At 40.5% G+C, this 19,732-nt stretch overlaps 1 protein-coding gene across 7 annotated transcripts in view; it reads left to right on the top strand.

The window, feature by feature from the left end:
- The first annotated feature begins 1,025 nt into the window (after positions 1-1,025).
- The window catches only part of neo1a (neogenin 1a), a 454,282-nt gene continuing 435,575 nt past the window's right edge, over positions 1,026-19,732 (top strand). For all 7 annotated transcript variants that reach the window (XM_079554653.1, XM_079554651.1, XM_079554650.1 and 4 more), the window contains exon 1: positions 1,026-1,162. In XM_079554653.1, coding sequence (XP_079410779.1) covers positions 1,081-1,162 — 82 coding nt within the window. In that variant the 5' untranslated portion in view covers positions 1,026-1,080. The remainder of the gene's footprint in view (positions 1,163-19,732) is intronic.

Genomic DNA, 19,732 nt, shown 5'->3' with positions numbered 1-19,732 from the left:
CAAAAATGTGACAAAAAAGTGACAAAAATGTGACAAAAATTCGGCAAAAATGTGACAAAAAAGTGACAAAATTTTGCATAAATGTGACAAAAACTTGGCAAAAAATGCAACAAAAAAGTGACAAAAATTTGACTAAAAAGTGACAAAAATTTTGCCAAAAAGTGACAAAAAAATGGCAAAAATTCAACAAAAAAGTGACAAAAATTTGGCAAAAAAGTGACAAAAATTTGACAAAAAAGTGACAAAAATTGGCAAAAATTCAACAAAAAAGTGACAAAAATATGGCAAAAAAGTGACAAAAATTTGACTAAAAAGCGACAAAAAATTGGCAAAAAGCAACGAAAATGTGCTTGAAAAAACGCAATAAACCCGGCTCCAGCGCTCGGTTAAGGCGGGGTATAAGCGGATCAATAAAAAAAACTAAAAAGGTTATAAAAGTATCTCCGGTGCACTCACTCCTCCACCACATTTTCCCTCTCTCCCTCCCTCCCACATCCCCGCTCCAGTCCGTGTTTCCCCCTCCGCCGCTCAGTCCCAGCCCTTCACACTCCACTCTCTCCCTCTCTCCTTCTCTCTCTCCACGTCCCGTCCGTGTGAGCGCGAGCCTGTCCACGGCGCACACATTCCCCCCCCCCTCCCTCCTTCCTTTTTTCAGGATCGTTTTTTTCCCCTCCCTCTCCGCTCACTTACCCCTCGACCGTGATTCCAGCGCGCGGGGGACACGTATCCGAGTCGCGAAAGTGTGCGCCTCGGTGCCAAAACCAAAAAAACCCCGTTCCCCCTTTTTTTTCTTCCTCTTCGCGGCGCTGCGTCTTTGCGCCAATGGATTGATTTTTCTTTTTCCTTTTTCAGAGGGGAGTATTTTCCGCCACTGCCGCCTCGACCAAGTTGGGAGAAAACAGCCCGTGTGTGTGTGCGTAAAACCCGCAGCCCGCACATGCCTCCCCCGGTCTGCTCCAAAAGTGCCGCTGGATTGTAAGGATCGCGCGTGAACTTTTTTCTTTTTTCCCTTCACATTTGGAGCTTCACCTGGATTTCCCGAGCGCCGAAGCCTGCAAAGATTTGTCGGGTTGAAAAGTGATGGCTGAGCGGGGAGCTCTGGGGCTCCTCTGTCTCCTGTCCCTCACCTTCCCGTGCGCCGCGGCCAAGCATGGCGACAAAGGTAAGGGGCGAATCGCTTTCAAAAAAATATGGCTAATGCTGCTGCTGTGTGGACCCTGTGTGTGTTTTCCTCTCGAGTCTCGTACGTAAGGAGGGGGGGGGGGGAAGGCTCTCTCTCTCTCCAGTCGGAATGCAGGCTGTTGGCTGTGAAAATGGAGCCAGGGCAGCTAATTGTGCTGCGTTCAGGTCTGGCGCTGCTGCTGCTGCTGCTCCTTTTACGCAACTTTGGAACCAGGCTCGGATTCACCCCCGTGTTTTGCAACTTCAGCCGCGTTTGACTGTTGGGTCTTTTTGGTTTTTTCGTGGTTGTGTTGTTGCACTGGTGTCTGGTTAAGGTGCTGCTGCTGCTGCTGCTGCTGCTGCTTCTGTGGGAGCCGGGTCTGGCGTGGCAGAGCTGCTGAAGGAGCCTCGGAGGGAAAACATTTGTTGATTAAAAGGCGAATTGTGTTGGAAACGAGGAGAGTTTTGACCTGTTTTTTTTTGTACATTTCACCAGGAAACCACTAATGTTCAGTGTGAGTTGGTTCATTAATGCACTGGTTCATTGTTTCTCCATGGGGGATATTGTAACTTGTAGCCACTTCAGATTTTTTGAAAGATAATTCTTCCTAGATTTGTTTATTCAGCTTTGAGCATAAGAAAGGCGGAATGGAAGTTGTGTATGTAGATATTTTCAGTAAAAATCCAAGCAAATGTTGAATGAGTCGGTTTGAAATAAGATGAGATGAAAGCACTATTATTTGTTCTGTTTTTATCCCTATTCTCAACATTTCACCTGGAAACGATTCATCTTCAGTGTGAGTTGTTTCATTAATGCACTGGTTCGTTCTTTCTCATAGGGGATATTGTAACTTCACTCACTAGATTTGTTTATTCAGCTTTGAGCATAAGAAAGGCGGAATGGAAGCTGTATATGTGTATATTTTCAGTAAAAATCCAAGCAAATGTTGAATGAGTCGGTTTGAAATAAGATGAGATGGAAGCACTTGTGCCGATGGATCAAACATAGTTAAGGCAAAACTATTTTTTGTTCTGTTTTTATCCCTATTCTCGACATTTCACATGGAATCCACTAATCTTCAGTGTGAGTTGTTTCATTAATTCATTGTTTCTCCATGGGGGATATTGTAACTTCACTCACTAGATTTATTTATTCAGCTTTGAGCATAAGAATGGCGGAATGGAAGTTGTGTATGTAGATATTTTCAGTAAAAATCCAAGCCTATTATATGAATCGGTTTGAAGTAAGATGAGATGGAAGCACTTGTGCCGATGGATCAAACATAGTTAAGGCAAAACTATTATTTGTTCTGTTTTTATCCCTATTCTCACCATTTCATGGTTCATTAATGCACTGGTTCATTGTTTCTCTATAGGGGATATTGTAACTTCACTCACTAGATTTGTTTATTCAGCTTCGAGCATAAGAATGGCGGAATGGAAGTTGTATATGTAGATATTTTCAGTAAAAATCCAAGCCTAATATATGAATCGGTTTGAAATAAGATGAGATGGAAGCACTTGTGCCAATGGATCAAACATAGTTAAGGCAAAACTATTATTTGTTCTGTTTTTTATCCCTATTCTCGACATTTCACATGGAATCGTCTAATCTTAAGTATAAGTTGTTTCATTAATTCATTGTTTCTCTATAGGGGATATTGTAACTTCACTCACTAGATTGGTTTATTCAGCTTCGAGCATAAGAAAGGCGGAATGGAAGCTGTGTATATGTAGATATTTTCAGTAAAAATCCAAGCAAATGTTGAGTGAGTCGGTTTGAAATAAGATGAAATGGAAGCACTTGTGCCAATGGATCAAACATAGTTAAGGCAAAACTATTATTCGTTCTGTTTTTATCCCTATTCTCAACATTTCACCTGGAAACCACTAATCTTCAGTGTGAGTTGTTTCATTAATGCACTGGTTCATTGTTTCTCATTGGTTTATGTGGGGAAATTCACTCACTAGATTTATTTATTCAGCTTTGAGCATAAGAAAGGCGGAATGGAAGTTGTGTATGTAGATATTTTCAGTAAAAATCCAAGCTTAATATATGAATCGGTTTGAAATAAGATGAGATGGAAGCACTTGTGCCGATGGATCAAACATAGTTAAACTATTATTTGTTCTGTTTTTATCCCTATTCTCAACATTTCACCTGGAATCGACTAATCTTCAGTGTGAGTTGGTTCATTAATGCACTGGTTCATTGTTTCTCATAGGGGATATTGTAACTTCACTCACTAGATTTATTTATTCAGCTTTGAGCATAAGAATGGCGGAATGGAAGTTGTATATTTATATATTTTCAGTAAAAATCCAAGCCTAATAATATATGAATCGGTTTGAAATAAGATGAGATGAAAGCACTATTAGTTGTTCTGTTTTTATCCCAATTCTCAACATTTCACCTGGAAACCACTGATCTTCAGTATGAGTTGGTTCATTAATGCACTGGTTCATTGTTTCTCCATGGGGGATGTTGTAACTTGTAGCCACTTCAGATTTTTTGAAAGATAATTCTTCCTAGATTTGTTTATTCAGCTTTGAGCATAAGAAAGGCGGAATGAAAGTTGTATATGTGTATATTTTCAGTAAAAATCCAAGCCTAATTTATGAATTGGTTTGAAGTAAGATGAGATGGAAGCCCTTGTGCCGATGGATCAAACATAGTTAAGGCAAAACTATTATTTGTTCTGTTTTTATCCCTATTCTCGACATTTCACCTGGAAACCACTAATCTTAAGTATAAGTTGTTTCATTAATTCATTGTTTCTCATGGGGGATATTGTAACTTCACTCACTAGATTTGTTTATTCAGATTTGAGGATAAGAAAGGCGGAATGGAAGTTGTGTATGTAGATATTTTGAGTAAAAATCCAAGCCTATTATATGAATCGGTTTGAAGTAAGATGAGATGGAAGCACTTGTGCCAATGGATCAAACATAGTTAAGGCAAAACTATTATTTGTTCTGTTTTTATCCCTATTCTCAACATTTCACCTGGAATCGACTAATCTTAAGTACAAGTTGTTTCATTAATGCACTGGTTCGTTGTTTCTACATAGGGGATATTGTAACTTCACTCACTAGATTTATTTACTCAGCTATGAGCATAAGAATGGCGGAGTGGAAGCTGTGTGTATGTGTACATTTTCAGTAAAAATCCAAGCAAATGTTGAGTGAGTTGGTTTGAAATAATATGAGATGAAAATACTTGTGCCAATGGATCAAACATAGTTAAGGCAAAACTATTATTTGTTCTGTTTTTATCCCTATTCTCAACATTTCACCTGGAAACCACTAATCTTCAGTGTGAGTTGTTTCATTAAAGCACTGATTCATTGTTTCTCATGGGGGATATTGTAACTTCACTCACTAGATTTGTTTATTCAGCTTTGAGCATAAGAATGGCGGAGTGGAAGTTGTATATGTAGATATTTTCAGTAAAAATCCAAGCCTAATATATGAATCGGTTTGAAATAAGATGAGATGGAAGCACTTGTGCCGATGGATCAAACATAGTTAAGGCAAAACTATTATTTGTTCTGTTTTTATCCCTATTCTCAACATTTCACCTGGAATCGACTAATCTTAAGTATAAGTTGTTTCATTAATTCATTGTTTCTCTTAGGGGATATTGTAACTTCACTCACTAGATTTGTTTATTCAGCTTTGAGCATAAGAATGGCGGAGTGGAAGTTGTATATGTTTATATTTTCAGTAAAAATCCAAGCAAATGTTGAGTGAGTCGGTTTGAAATAATGTGAGATGGAAGCACTTGTGCCGATGGATCAAACATAGTTAAGGCAAAACTATTAGTTGTTCTGTTTTTATCCCTATTCTCAACATTTCACCTGGAAACCACTGATCTTCAGTGTGAGTTGTTTCATTAATGCACTGGTTCATTGTTTCTCCATGGGGGATGTTGTAACTTGTAGCCACTTCAGATTTTTTGAAAGATAATTCTTCCTAGATTTGTTTATTCAGCTTTGAGCATAAGAATGGCGGAATGGAACTTGTATATGTGGATATTTTCAGTAAAAATCCAAGCCTAATATATGAATCGGTTTGAAATAATATGAGATGAAAACACTGCAAAAGTAAATATCAAGCATTGGCTTAAATGAGTTGAATTGAGGAAATGTATCTTGTTTTGAGCGGTTTTCACTCATTTAGCAGGGCTGCAGCTAACGATTATTTTGGTAATCGATTAATCTACCGATCATTAATCGATGAATCGCTTGACTGTGTTGATGTTGATGGAGTAACCTTAAAGTAAACGTTTGTGGGAGGCTCTTTGTGCTACTTCTGCTTCCTGATTGGACGAGACAAAGACAAATATTTGTGAAATTTACAATGCGCAAAACACTGCAGACCCTCACTTTAAAAACAAAGTAGGTTTTCATCCAAAACACATAATTGTCATGTCTTTTTTAGCTCTATTTTAGTCTGTGTTTACTAGAAAACGATTAATCGATGACTGAAATAGTCGACAACTCTTTTAGTAATCGATTAGTTGTTCCAGCCCTATCATTCAGACACTTTTCCTGATCGGACCGAGTTTCCTTTGCTTGTTTGAGGACATTTCAGACCAGTTCTAGGGTAAATCTCGCTTGAAATAAGAAAGTAAAATTGCCAATGAGATAAGACCAATTTTCTTTCCCCATTGGCAAAGAAAATGACCTGAAATAAGGACGAGATGTATCGAAATGAGTCAGAAACATCTCAGAACAAGCCTAATATATGAATTGGTTTGAAATAAGATGAGATGGAAGCACTTGTGCCGATGGATCAAACATAGTTAAGGCAAAACTATTATTCGTTCTGTTTTTATCCCTATTCTCAACATTTCACCTGGAATCGACTAATCTTCAGTGTGAGTTGTTTCATTAATGCACTGATTCGTTGTTTCTCATAGGTTTATGTGGGGAAATTCACTCACTGTGGGGCGATACAGACAACATTTCCCAGTCTTCTAGCTACAAAACAAGCTTTTTCAAGAGGGTGTTTTCAGTTTTTCAGCCTAAAAATGGTGGAAACGGGAGTTATTTGTTTATATTTTCAGTCAAAATCCGCTTTGCAACTGAAACATATATATGTAAACTATAGAGATTTAGTTTTTTTGTGTGTACACTTTTAGGTGTAGTTGTGGTCTTGCAGCCACTTGACAAGATGATGCTTTCAGTGTCTAATCTCTAGCTTGACTTATTGAGCTTTGAGCCTAAAATAAAGGTGGGAATTGAAGTTATATATACACACTTCTTCCAAAGACGTCCAAAATCCCCTATGGCAGTGGTTCTGGTGGGTCCAGAAAACATTTATTTTAATATTCATGTACAGACAAAGTGTTCAATCACGATATCCGTCTGTTTTAATGGCTGTTATTGGGCTGTTTTGATCATAATTCCAGCTTTTTGTCGGAAAGGGCTATATCTTACATTAATTGGTCTCACCTTGGTGGAATGTAGTTTTGATTCATGAGGAGGGTTGAGTTTTCTTTCAAACATCTGAACGCCGAGATGAAAGTGTGTTGGTGCGTCACAAGGAAAGTTTTCCGGCTGCGTCTGCAAACTTTTAGGTTTCCTTTTTTAGGTTTCCTGTACAAATGCTGCGGGCCCGTTCCAAGCGCAAATCGGATTCTAATCTTCTGGGAAACGCCGCTAAATGAACATTGATCGGGCTCAAAAGGAAAGGTCCGCAACCTTTTTGGATCCAAAGAGCCACTTCCTGCTTCCTGAAAACCTAAAGACATGCCGTCGCCCTCGCCCTCTTCAGCTGCAAGACCTCGATGCTTGAAAATGGAAATACTTGCACACGCTTCAGTCATAATCAGTGCTGCAGACTCATTACCGGGGTGTCAATACAGGTTTTGGTGATGGGTAAACAGGGGCTGCTTCGTTAGGCTGTGGTAATTGTTTGGGAGCGAGGAGAGAGGGGGGAGGAGGAAAGATGTTTGTAATTCATGAAGCTCGGTGTATCTTTCACGTGACCTGTCTGGAATTGAAAGGGTGTGAAGTAAACTTGAGATTTCAGGGCAAAGTTGACAGAGATGGTGATGAGTTCTCCCCACTGCCGATATATTGTACACACATGCTGACAGTGCCTGAAGAAAATGACGTCAACGTTTAGCTGAATCAATTCCAAATGGCTTGAAAAGTTTGAACCGGCCTTTCCTGGACGAGCTTGTAAACAGATGCTGCGGCTAAGCTGAAAACTGCAGCTAGTTCATCAGCAAAAACAAACTCCACACTGTCCCCATGTCACCCCTTCACCTGGACAAGCAACACATCTGCAAAGGAGACGCAAAAATTGGGATGTTTGAAGAATCAGAGTCAGAAGCGGAAAATAAGCAAGTGTTTGTGGGCGAGGCCTCAAGGAACTGAGTAAACCGCACATTTATTAGTAAAAAATCTTAACTTCTTAACCACATGGTCCAAACAGTGATGATAATTTTCCTCTTCGAAGGTAAACTCTTCATCCCCGTGAGCGTCCTGTTCCTCTGAGGCTCCTCACGTGTTTCTGTTTTGCCCTTTTTGACGAGTTTGCAGCTGATTTTACAGTAAAATCGCCAGTGTCGATTATCGGTATCGGTGCATCCCTACCCGGAAGCTACATTTTCACAGTTAATGGCCGAATGCTTGTACTCATACTCGTACTCATTCATGAGGTCCCGATACCAGAAACCAATACCATTTGACGTGCGGCCAGCGCGGCTACGAGGCGCAGCTACGAGAGCTTAATGTTGTTAGCGCTGCAGCGTCTGCAGTGTTTACAACATACAGGCTAACGTTGCTAACTCACGGCTAACAGTTTAGGCCATTCTGACGCCGTTTTATGCCCAGGGGTTTATTCATCTGAAAAACTAACCCAGCGACTAAAAAGTCCTCAGAAAATCCAAAGTAAAGACATACAGCATGTTTATATTGAGGGAAAATGAGCTGCAGCAGAACAATGAAAACGCTGTAGCTACTCGCTAAGTTACTACAAACACACGAGAAAATCTACAGGAGCTGAAGTAAAGACGAAAAGAGACCATTTAAGTAACATCTCAATACTATTGTTAAATAAAAACACATAAATGAATAAAGCTCAGGCATTGAGGAGCTTTAGGACATGGGCTTTTCTGTCTATGATGGACAAAATTATATTGAATGGAAATAAATATATAAATGGCATCAGCACAATTCTAATATAACTGCTCTTAAAAGTGTAGCAAATGAGTAAATTTACTAATTACAAACCAATCTGCTGTGAAAAAAGTAAGAATGTTGAAGAAAATGCCTTGTACTCGTATCTTAAATCCAAATCCAAGTACTCGTATCGGTTTTAGAAAAAGTAGTATCGGTGCATCCCTACTTCCGGGACAACCTTTCCCAGAAGTCGCTCCGATCTCCACTTTCAGCTTCTCGAAACGCAAGTGCCCTTTCCGACGCGAAGACCTCCGTGTGTCTGTGAAGGCGTCGCATCACAGCCCCTCGACGTTATCTGCGCTCCCGCCGTGACGGAGGCGTGTTCTTATCATGTTGCGTGGCGAGCTCTTATCGCTCTGCCCAGCATGTGGCGCGCGGGCCGTTTGAAGCTGGCCCACTTTCCTCTGTCACCGCAAGTCTCGGATCCGCCTTGTGTTTTTTTTTTTTTTTTTTTTTTCGGCAACGCGCTCACGCTGCGGCTGTGAAGCCTCGCGGAGCCGATTGTTCCGGCTTTTTTGAAGGCCGATCAGACGGACCGTTCCTGACGAGCCGCCGCGTCTCGTGATTATTCTTTTATTTATCCTGCTGTTGAATTAATCTGACGTGCGTGGAAGCGGAAACAGACGGCCGATTGTGTTGCTGTTTGTTTTCCCGAATCTGAAGGAGATGAAGTTTGGGGACGTGTTAGATTTTATGGAGGGTTTTTTCTTCCTTCCTTCTTCTCTGTGGGGGATTTCGTAAAGGCTGGCTTTTCAAAACAACTCGGTTATTTAAGTGAAAACCCATGACCCACTAAAAAACGGTTCAAAGGATCCACCACTACTGTGTTAATAGATTAATAGTTAGATAAGCAAGTTTCCAAATTGGGTCACTTGGAACTATTTCAACACGCAGTTACAGCAGATTGATAATAGATACTCGGACAAGTATCTATTAGTTGGCTAGTTCGGCAGCAGCGCTAACTTTTTCTATGCTAAGATGTTGCCAAAACAAAGTAGTTTAGCACGCTAACGTTGTAGCTCTCAAGGCAAGGGTGTTGGAAAGTCAAATTACTATAGTGTGCTAACTTTGTAGCTCTCTATGCTAAGCTGTTGCCTAAACAAATTATTTTAGCATGCTAACTTTGTAGCTCTCAAGGCTAGGATTTTGCTAGGCCAAATTATAACAGTAGGCTAACTTTTTAGCTTTATATTCTATGACGTTGACAATACAAATTAGCTAACTGTGTAGCTCTCAATGCTATGATGTTGCTAAATCCAATTATAATAGTGGGCCAACTTTGCAACTTTCAATGCTAGGATGTTACCAAAGCTTTATAAACGAGCTCCGTCGGAAGCGCCTACGAAACATGAACCTCCTGAATAAAGCAGCTTCTGGACTCACAGCTCAACACGAACACATTTTACAGGAAAAAAAAAATGCATCGGCCTTTGAAAACCCATATAGATGAAACAAAGATGAGGACGGTCTTGAACGCAACTCACTTGTCTTCAGAACATCTTTTGGATTGGTCTGTGGCTTGTTAAATGGTCGGTGGGTTTTGTTGACATAAGAGTGTCAAAGTAGATTTGGTTCATTGACATTTGAATACTTTATATAGGCTTTTTTTGAACACATGACTCAAGCTATCTTTAAAATACTGCCCGCTAATTAATAGTTAGATAAGCAAGTTTCCAAATTGGGTCACTTGGAACTATTTCAACACGCAGTTACAGCAGATTGATAATAGATACTCGGACAAGCAAGGCCATCAGGCTGTTCAGTCCCTCTCGTTTCTTTGCCAAAGAACATAATGACAGTATGAACCTCCAATTACAGTGTAAATGCTCGGCCACCTGAGTCACTATTGCTCCATAATTCCATTAGCTGTTGTTCATCCATCCATCCATTTTCTTCCACTTTTCCGTTGCCAGGTCGAATCACACTGCACCAGCCCCTTATGGCGCCTCCTGCAGGTGGTGGGTCCACAGAAGGACGGCCTCAGGGTTCTAACCGGACCTGTTGGTCTCTCATAAGGGGCGGTTCCTGGAGGGGATTATCTGTTGTTGCGGACTCAGAATGTCGCTCAGGGTTGAACAAATGTTGACGAAACCAGAGGTCGACCGATATATGGGTGTTTTACGTCGGCTATCGGCTGACACAATGCCATTAAAGCAGTACTAAGTAACGCGTTTACCTTAATAAATCCTCCCCGTAGTCCCTGTGGGGGTGATACAAGTGTTTATGGGATGATTGGAGGGTCTTTCATCGCCCCCTGGTGTCTCTTGACAGAAAACCATGTTTGCAACTTCACTGCCACCGGTCCGGAGAAAGCAATACACACTAGTGGAATCACGAAGAAGAAGCTAACAGGCTAACGGGCAAAGCTAACTGCGGGCTAGCGTCACTTTAAACAGTATTTACAGCCAAGTTTGAGTGAAAAAAAATATTTCCGTTGTATAATTGGATGCACAGTAACCCTCTCTCCCTTTGCCTTTCCTGTCAGCGTAGTATTTACTCTCCAAGACAATTAGTTAAAAAATCGTAACTTGCTACGACACCTGCAGTTGCGCTTATGGCCTCTAGGGGGAAGAGTTACTAAGTACTGCTTTAAAAGGCAGATATATCCGGAACCGATCGTGAAAAAAACTTGCTTTGGAAAGGGCCTTAAAGGAGCAAGCCAAAACAAAATCGTCCAAGGATCCAAGGCCTTTGAAAACCCATATAGATGAAACCAAGATGAGGACGGTCTTGAACGCAACTCACTTGTCTTCAGAACATCTTTTGGATTGGTCTGTGGCTTGTTAAGTTGTCGGTGGGTTTTGTTGACATAAGAGTGTCAAAGTAGATTTGATTAATTGACATTTGAATACTTTATATAGGCATTTTTTGAACACATGACTCAAACTATCTTTAAAATACTGCCCGCTAATGTCCTTTCAGAGACAGTCACTTTCTAAAAACACTTCTTTCTCACAAGACTGTTTCACTTTTCCAGCAGTAGAGTCCAGCTTCTTGCATTCAGCTAATTAAAGCTGAGCAGAATGACCTAATGGAGCCTTGTGCCTCGTCCGCTAACCTGTTGGCGTTCCCGTAGCGGTGCCTGTTTGAGCAGAGGACGAGGCAGCCCCTCCTTCGCTCTTGCCAGTACAAAGGAGAGCGATGGGGGCAGGGAGAGCGGGCGGCGCTGTCTGAAAGTCATAAAGCGGCAGATTAGGGGGGGGACCTGGGAGTTCCTGTGGGAGCTTTGATTGGTTCCAGAGAATTGGACTCCGACCTACACACAAGCAGCGGATCGAATTACTAATTATGGGGCACCCCTCTCCGAAAATATCTGCTCATTCGAACCACATTTCTACTTGTTCCCGCTTTGGAGGAAGCTTTTTGGCATGGGCTAATAGTCTGTGTGTGTGTGTCGATGTGGGATAGTTGTGAGCAAGCATTCTTGGCGCCTTTTACATCAGTTTTTAAGTCAAATATGAGTTGGCTAATTCGGCAGCAGCGCTAACTTTTTCTATGCAAAGATGTTGCCCAAACAAAGTAGTTTAAGTGTGCTAACTTTGTAGCTCTCAAGGCTTAAGTCAAATTATACTAGTGTGCTAACTTTGTTGCTCTCTGTGCTAAGCTGTTGCCTAAACAAATTATTTTAGCATGCTAACTTTGTAGCTCTCAAGGCTAGGATTTTGCTAGGCCAAATTATAACAGTGGGCTAACTTTTTAGCTTTATATTCTATGATGTTGGCAATACAAATTAGCTAACTGTGTAGCTCTCAATGCTATGATGTTGCTAAATTCAATTATTATAGTGGGCTTACTTTGCAACTTTCAATGCTAGGATGTTGCCAAAACAAAGTAGTTTAGCGTGCTAACTTTGTAGCTCTCAATGCTATGATGTTGCTAAATCCAATTATAATAATGGGCTAACTTTGCAACTTTCAATGCTAGGATGTTACCAAAGCTTTTTCTTTTTAGCATGCTAACTTTGTAGCTCCAAGGCTAGGATGTTGCTAAGCCAAATTATAACAGTGGACTAACTTATTAGCTTTAAATGCTATGATGTTGGCAATACAAATTTGTGGGCTAAATTTGTACCTTCCAATGCTAGGCTGTTGCCAAAACAAAGTAGTTTAGCGTGCTAATTTTGTAGCTCTCAATGCTATGATGTTAGAAAGTCAAATTATAATGGCGTGCTACCTTTAGCTCTCAAGGCTAGAATGTTGCTATATCCATTATTATTGTAGGCTAACTTTGCAACTTTCAATGCTAGGATGTTGCCAAAACCTTTTACTTTTTAGCATGCTAACTTTGTAGCTCCAAGGCTAGGGTGTTGCTAAGCCAAATTATAGCAGTAGGCCAACTTTTTAGCTTTATGTTCTATGATGTTGGCAATACAAATTTGTGGGCTAACTTTGCACCTTCCAATGCTAGGATGTTGCCAAAGCTTTTTCTTTAGCATGCTAGCTTTGTAGCTCCAAGGCTATGATGTTGCTAAGCCAAATTGATCTTGGGGTTGTCACGATATAAAGTGCCAAAGATTTCTGGCACTTTCCTTGATAATAACCAATATATATTTAAGAATATAACATACTAAAGCTATTGTTTACTTAAAAAAACATTTGGACACAACATTGTTTTAGATCACCAGTAGTGTTCTGGTGGCTAACGTAGTTGTTCCACCGCTCTTTCCTCAACTTTTGTAAACATTATTTTGACTTATGTTAATCTATTAACTTTGTTTTCTTGCGACAGGACAATGGCAAAATTCTATGGCAATTATGATGACAATTTTATAAATTTGTAGCATTCAATCCCAAGCTCTACTGCTAACGTTTTTGCTCTCAATGCAAGGATGGCGCATATTCAACTTTTAGTAGGAAAAATTCTAAAAATCTTAATGCTTATTTGTGGCCAACCTCTACAGTTGCGCATTTTCAGTTTTAGCAATTAAGTAGAAACTGCATTTTATTAGCTAGCCTTTACATTTAAACACATCCCTCCCATATCCAAGCATTTACTCTTAAATCTTTACATCTCTACACATTTCCTCGGCCTGGTGACTCGCAGCCCCGACATGGAAACTTTTGACGGAAGTAAACATGTCCGCTTGGAGGAGTGGAGAATCCATTTAGCCTGGATCTTATCTGGGTAATCCTGCGGGGAAGGGAGCCAGGCGCTGATGGTCTCCCGGCGGACAATGCAAATAAGTCTGAAACGTCTAAACATTTGACAAGTGTCTCGACTCTCCCCAACGGCTCTCCGGGGCTTTCGGGCAGCGGGACCACCTCCGGAGCAGACGCTTTTCTAAACAACGCGTGTTTTCTTTAGTGCTTTTAAAGGCTCTACCGGGGGCCGCTGCTGAGAGCTTCAGTTATCTGCTGGTGTTAGGCCGGACAAGTGCAGTCGGTTCAGTCTCGATGGCCTGCTGACTTCATTGTTTTAAGTGGGGCCGAGTGTTGAAAGCAGGGAGCAAGAAAGTGCACAATGTGATGTCCTCAGAAGAGAAGTTAAATATCCAAGAGTCTTATAAAACCTGCTAGCTTTGTCGTTTTTAGATGAGAGTCAAAGAATTTTGGTTTTGTGTTTTTGTCTGGCAGAACAAGCTTGATGAAGGGAGTTTTCTAACTCTTTTTTAGCGATCGTCCAATATATCGGGCTGACATTTGGGTAATACATTATCTGCTGGTATCATGCCACGAAAAGGCCGATATCTCAGAGACTGAAAGTGATTCTCTTCCAGTTAGAGATGCTCCGATCCAGCTTTGTTGCTACCGATTCTAACAGTAGCAACAAAGAGTATCTGCCGATATTTACCGATACCAAGAGACTTACTTAAGAGTGGCTTTCTCTGAGTGAAACATTTAATTGACTTTTCTCCCTTTTAAAGGGGCGAGATGCAAGTTCGTCATTTTATGCTCACTACTGCCACCTCAGGTCTTTTGCGTAGCTGCAGCTTCTATATTAAGCTCATGCAGGACCCGCAGTAACACAGTGACAGTGCAGGATTTTAGAGGCAGTTGTTTTGAACAGGTCTGAGCTCATTTAATACATTAGGACATGGCTGGAACATGCAGAGGGAGGAAAATACTTAATTTTAGCATTTTTAAACTCTGTATAGTCTCTTTTAAGATCAATAAAGTCATATTTTATTGTCATGTTACATATAAACTACATCTAGTGATAAACTAATGGATGAACATTAAACAAGGATCACTTGCCTTTTCCACACTAATGATCCTTGGGTTTATTACATTAATATGAAGCGATCATTACAAATAGATCAGTCATTTCTTAAACTAAAATACAAACACTTGGCTTCAGCAGTGGTTATTTTATTGTATTAGACTTCTTTAGGTATTTCTGGTATAGTTTCTGACCCGGCCTATATTAGTTTTCATTAACATTAGCTAACTCAGTCATTGAATTCTCCATTCTTAGCTTAAAGGTAAAAGTTGTGTTTTTAAAGTGCTGAGAGCCGAAACTGGTATTGGTTCAGTATCGGATATTTGTATATTTGTCATTTTTCCAGCATCAGCCCCGATATCTGACAGCAGTATCGGATCAGTGCATCCCTACTTCCAGTTTCCTGTGTTGGAAGTAGCTCAGTCAGAGCCACAACTTCCTAGTCCTCAGAGGAGCTAAGAAGCAACTTTGTACAACTATTTGATATATTTTCATGTTGCAGACAGAGACTTTTTTGTTTTGTAATCTGCTGAGTTTGTCTTTAAATGAGCTCCTTCTGAAGTACCTACATTACATGAATGTCCTGAATAAATCCGCCCTCTGCCCCTAATAACACTCCCCGCCTGTCACAGTTCAACACAGACACATTTTACAGTTTAGAAGCATCAAAGACAGGATTATAGACGAGACATTTTAAAAAAACATTGCCGTAAAATATCGGCCGTGCATATCGGCATCAGCCTGAGAAAAAACGGCCGCGCTCTAGTCCTTCTCCACCACACTGTTATGAACCAAAAGTTTTAGTTTGAGCTTCTTCCAGGATTCTTTTTTTAATAATGCGCTCGTAATAGCCTGGTTTTGACACGCGCTCGTCACTGTGGATGTGGGTGTTTCCTATAGGGAAGGCCACCTGTCGTGCAAAATCTACAGAACGCGCCGTGTTCTCACTCGAGTTCAGAAACGAGCAGTTCGAAGACATTTATTATGCGCGGAGTAAACTAATTTAAGCGCCCACGTTTGTGATCTCGTGCGGTTTCATCAAACTGCGATTCTACTTGTTCCCGCTTGGAGGAAACTTTTTGGCATGGGCTATAAGTCTGTGTGTGTGTCGATGTGGGATAGATCGTTGTGAGCAATCATTCTTGGCGCCTTTTACATCAGTTTTTAAGTCAAATATGAGTTGGCTAATTCTTTTTCTATGCTAAAATGTTGCCAAAACAAAGTAGTTTAGCATGCTAACTTTGTAGCTCTGAAGACAAGGGTGTTGGAAAGTCAAATTATTTTAGCATGCTAACTTTGTAGCTCTCAAGGCTAGAATGTTGGAAAGTCAAATTGTTTTAGCATGCTAACTTTGTAGTTCTCAAGGCTAGGATTTTGCTAGGCCAAATTATGACAGTGGGCTATCTTTTTAGCTTAATATGCTACGATGTTGGCAAAATACAAATGAATGGGTTAAATTTTCACCTTTCAATGCTAGGCTGTAGCCAAAACAAAGTAGTTTAGCATGCTAACTTTGTAGTTCTCAAGGCTAGGATGTTGGAAAGTCAAATTGTTTTAGCATGCTAGCTTTGTAGTTCTCAAGGCTAGGATTTTGCTAGGCCAAATTATGACAGTGGGCTAACTTTATAGCTTAATATGCTACGATGTTGGCAATACAAATTAATGGGTTAGATTTTCACCTTTCAATGCTAGGCTGTAGCCAAAACAAAGTAGTTTAGCATGCTAACTTTGTAGCTCTCAAGGCTAGAATGTTGGAAAGTGAAATTGTTTTAGCATGCTAACTTTGTAGTTCTCAAGGCTAGGATTTTGCGAGGCCAAATTATGACAGTGGGCTAACTTTATAGCTTAATATGCTACGATGTTGGCAAAATACAAATGAATGGGTTAAATTTTCACCTTTCAATGCTAGGCTGTAGCCAAAGCAAAGTAGTTTAGCATGCTTACTTTGTAGCTCTCAAGGCTAGAATGTTGGAAAGTGAAATTGTTTTAGCATGCTAACTTTGTAGCTCTCAAGGCTAGAATGTTGGAAAGTCAAATTGTTTTAGCATGCTAGCTTTGTAGTTCTCAAGGCTAGGATTTTGCTAGGCCAAATTATGACTGTGGGCTAACTTTATAGCTTAATATGCTACGATGTTGGCAATGCAAATTAGTGGGTTAAATTTTCACCTTTCAATGTTAGGCTGTTGCCAAAACAAAGTAGTTTAGCATGCTAACTTTGTAGCTCTCAAGGCTAGGGGGTTGGAAAGTCAGATTGTTTTAGCATACTAGCTTTGTAGTTCTCAAGGCTAGGATTTTGCTTGGCCAAATTATGACAGTGGGCTAACTTTATAGCTTAATATGCTACGATGTTGGCAATACAAATGAATGGGTTAAATTTTCACCTTTCAATGCTAGGCTGTTGCCAAAACAAAGTAGTTTAGCATGCTAGCTTTGTAGCTCTCAAGGCTAGGGTGTTGGAAAGTCAAATTATTTTAGCATGCTAGCTTTGTAGTTCACAAGGCAAGGGTGTTGGAAAGTCAATATGCTACGATGTTGGCAATGCAAATTAGTGGGTTAAATTTTCACCTTTCAATGCTAGGCTGTTGCCAAAACAAAGTAGTTTAGCATGCTAGATTTGTAGCTCTCAAGGCTAGGATGTCGGAAAGTCAAATTATTTTAGCATGCTAGCTTTGTAGTTCTCAAGGCTAGGATTTTGCTAGGCCAAATTATGACAGTGGGCTAACTTTATAGCTTAATATGCTACGATGTTGGCAAAATACAAAGGAATGGGTTAAATTTTCACCTTTCAATGCTAGGCTGTTGCTAAAACAAAGTAGTTTAGCCATGCTAACTTTGTAGCTCTTAAGGCCACGATGTTGGAAAGTCAAATTTTAATTGCGTGCTAACTTTGTAGCTCTCAATGCTAGAATGTTGCTATATCCAATTATAAATGAATATAGATGAATCTCGATTGGACTCGGCTAAATCGTGCATGGATTTGTTTGTCTGGAAGCGACGCCTGTTGATCTGGGTTTGAGATCCTTCCTTTGTGACCTTTTGTGGGGGGACAGTCGGTTTGTCATGGATTTGTGGGGGTCAAACGAAAGTGATCATTAAAATCATGGGTCGGAGGGGGGGGGGGGGGGGCAGGGGCGCTTTAGCCCCTCGTAATTGCCCGCGCCGGCACTGGATCAATATCCGGTGAATGGACGGCGTGACATCTGCCAGCGTCTCGTCTGGTGGCGGGGACACGGCAATCAACAGCTGCCATTGTCCGCAGACCGATGGTGGCTAAGGACCCGCTAATTTCAATAACCCGGAGCGCTCTGGGGCGTCTCTGCGCGTCTGTGGGTGTGAGATTAGAGATGGATGGGAGTTGAAACGTGATTTACGTGAGCCGTTGCCAATACCGGAATTGTTTCCCTTTTATGGTTCGGTTTTGTTGAGCCAAGACTCGCAGCTTGTGGTTTTTAGAGCCCTGTGTGTGGTGTCTTTCGTTGCCCAGATCTTGCAGGAAAAAGTTGCTTTGGTAAATTAATGTCTTACGGGAATATTCATCGAAACGGAACCAAAATATAGTAGCTTTGGTCAGTCTCAAATCATTTCACATTTAAATCCTGATTAAAGAGACGATCAGAGATTTGTTTCCATGTTAAATGATACTCCAGTTTAAAGTATTTTCTTCATGGGCTACACATGCCTTTCAGTCATGTGACCTTTGTTGTTTTGGCAGCCATTTTGAACACCGAAGTAGCATTATGTTGCACTACCACATGTAACAGTATCTCAATAAAAACACAACCCCAGAGACGCACGTTTTATGTGAAGAAACCAGTGGGTCAGTGTTTAAAACGCTAGCATGTTACCGGTTAGCATTTAGCTTCAACAGCTCAGCTCTGACCTCTCCAAGAGAAAGCCCTGAACCACAAACATCTGGCCTTGGATACAACATGTGACCGAGGTCAGAGCTGTTACTGTAGTAGTTCCTCAATGTCATAGATGTGAGACACACGCGTGTGTTTATCGTGTTGAAGTCAATGACAGTTGCTAACCACTAGCATGCTAAAGTCTTGAACAGCGTAAACACTGACTCAGACTCTGTTGACATGACAAACTGTAAAAATCACAGAGAAAGGTTTTCTGTTTCCTCTTCGATGACTTAGTGTAGCCTGCATAATGCTACTTCGGTATTCAAAATGGCCGCAGGAACTATTGGTGATGTCATTGGAAACTCATGTGTATGCACGCGAGTGGATCCTCAGGAGGCACTGCTCTTCCTGGCCTGTGATTTCCCGATAGTTGGTAGCGCTGTCCTCAAGCTTACATGGAAACCAGTGTTAATTTTGTCGACTCAAATATTTAGTCTCGATTTTAGTCAAAGTGATATTTCTGACGACTAAACTTGGACTAAAACTAAATTAAAAGTTTCTCATGAGACTAAAACTGTGACTAAAATGTCCAGATATTTTAGTCGACTAAAATAAGACTAAATAAAAATGAAAAGGAGAGACAAAGATCATCCAAACTTCTATCGAGCGTCTGAAAGAGCCTCAGATCATGTAAATTCTCTGTTAAAGGATCAGCTCTGAGCTTTGTTCATGTGGAGCAGCTCCATGAAGCAGAGGAACAACATTAAATATGATTATAATGAATATTATCAATGCAAAGTCCACTACATTAGTCTTAAATTTAGTCGCCTAAAACTAGACTAAAATTGAAAAGATTTTTTTGACTAAATTTCGACTAAAATTACATTACATTTTAGTCAAAAGACTCAGACTAAAACTAAATTAAAATACGTTTTCAAAATTAACACTGATGGAAACAGCGAGTTACTGATGGACGGTCAAAGCATCATGTAAAAAAACTTTGCGTCAGGAGCAAAGACTTCGCTGGAGGAAACGTCCGTGCTCATGACTGTGTTTTTGTCTTGAAGCTAACGGCTAACGGCTAACACAAAAATAAATTTCAAATGGCACCAAGATTTTGAATGAGCCACTGAACATATAATCGCCCGGTCTTTTGTACAAATACATTTTATTTTTTTCATTTCTGTGGCGTTGTTTTTTGATCCTAGCCGTTAGCTCTGAGATACAAAGTCCTCAATAAACACAGACATTTCCTGCGTCAAGTTTTTACATCCAACATAATGTTTTAACGAGTCACAGTGACTTCCCATCAGTGACTCACTGTCCGGAAAAGTCAAAAATCCAGATTGTTCAATATAAGAAGTGTTT

This window comes from Gobius niger (assembly GCF_951799975.1).
Source record: "Gobius niger genome assembly, chromosome: 4".
NCBI classification, from domain to species: Eukaryota; Metazoa; Chordata; class Actinopteri; order Gobiiformes; family Gobiidae; genus Gobius; species Gobius niger.
This window is presented reverse-complemented; position numbering and strand designations above follow the sequence as displayed.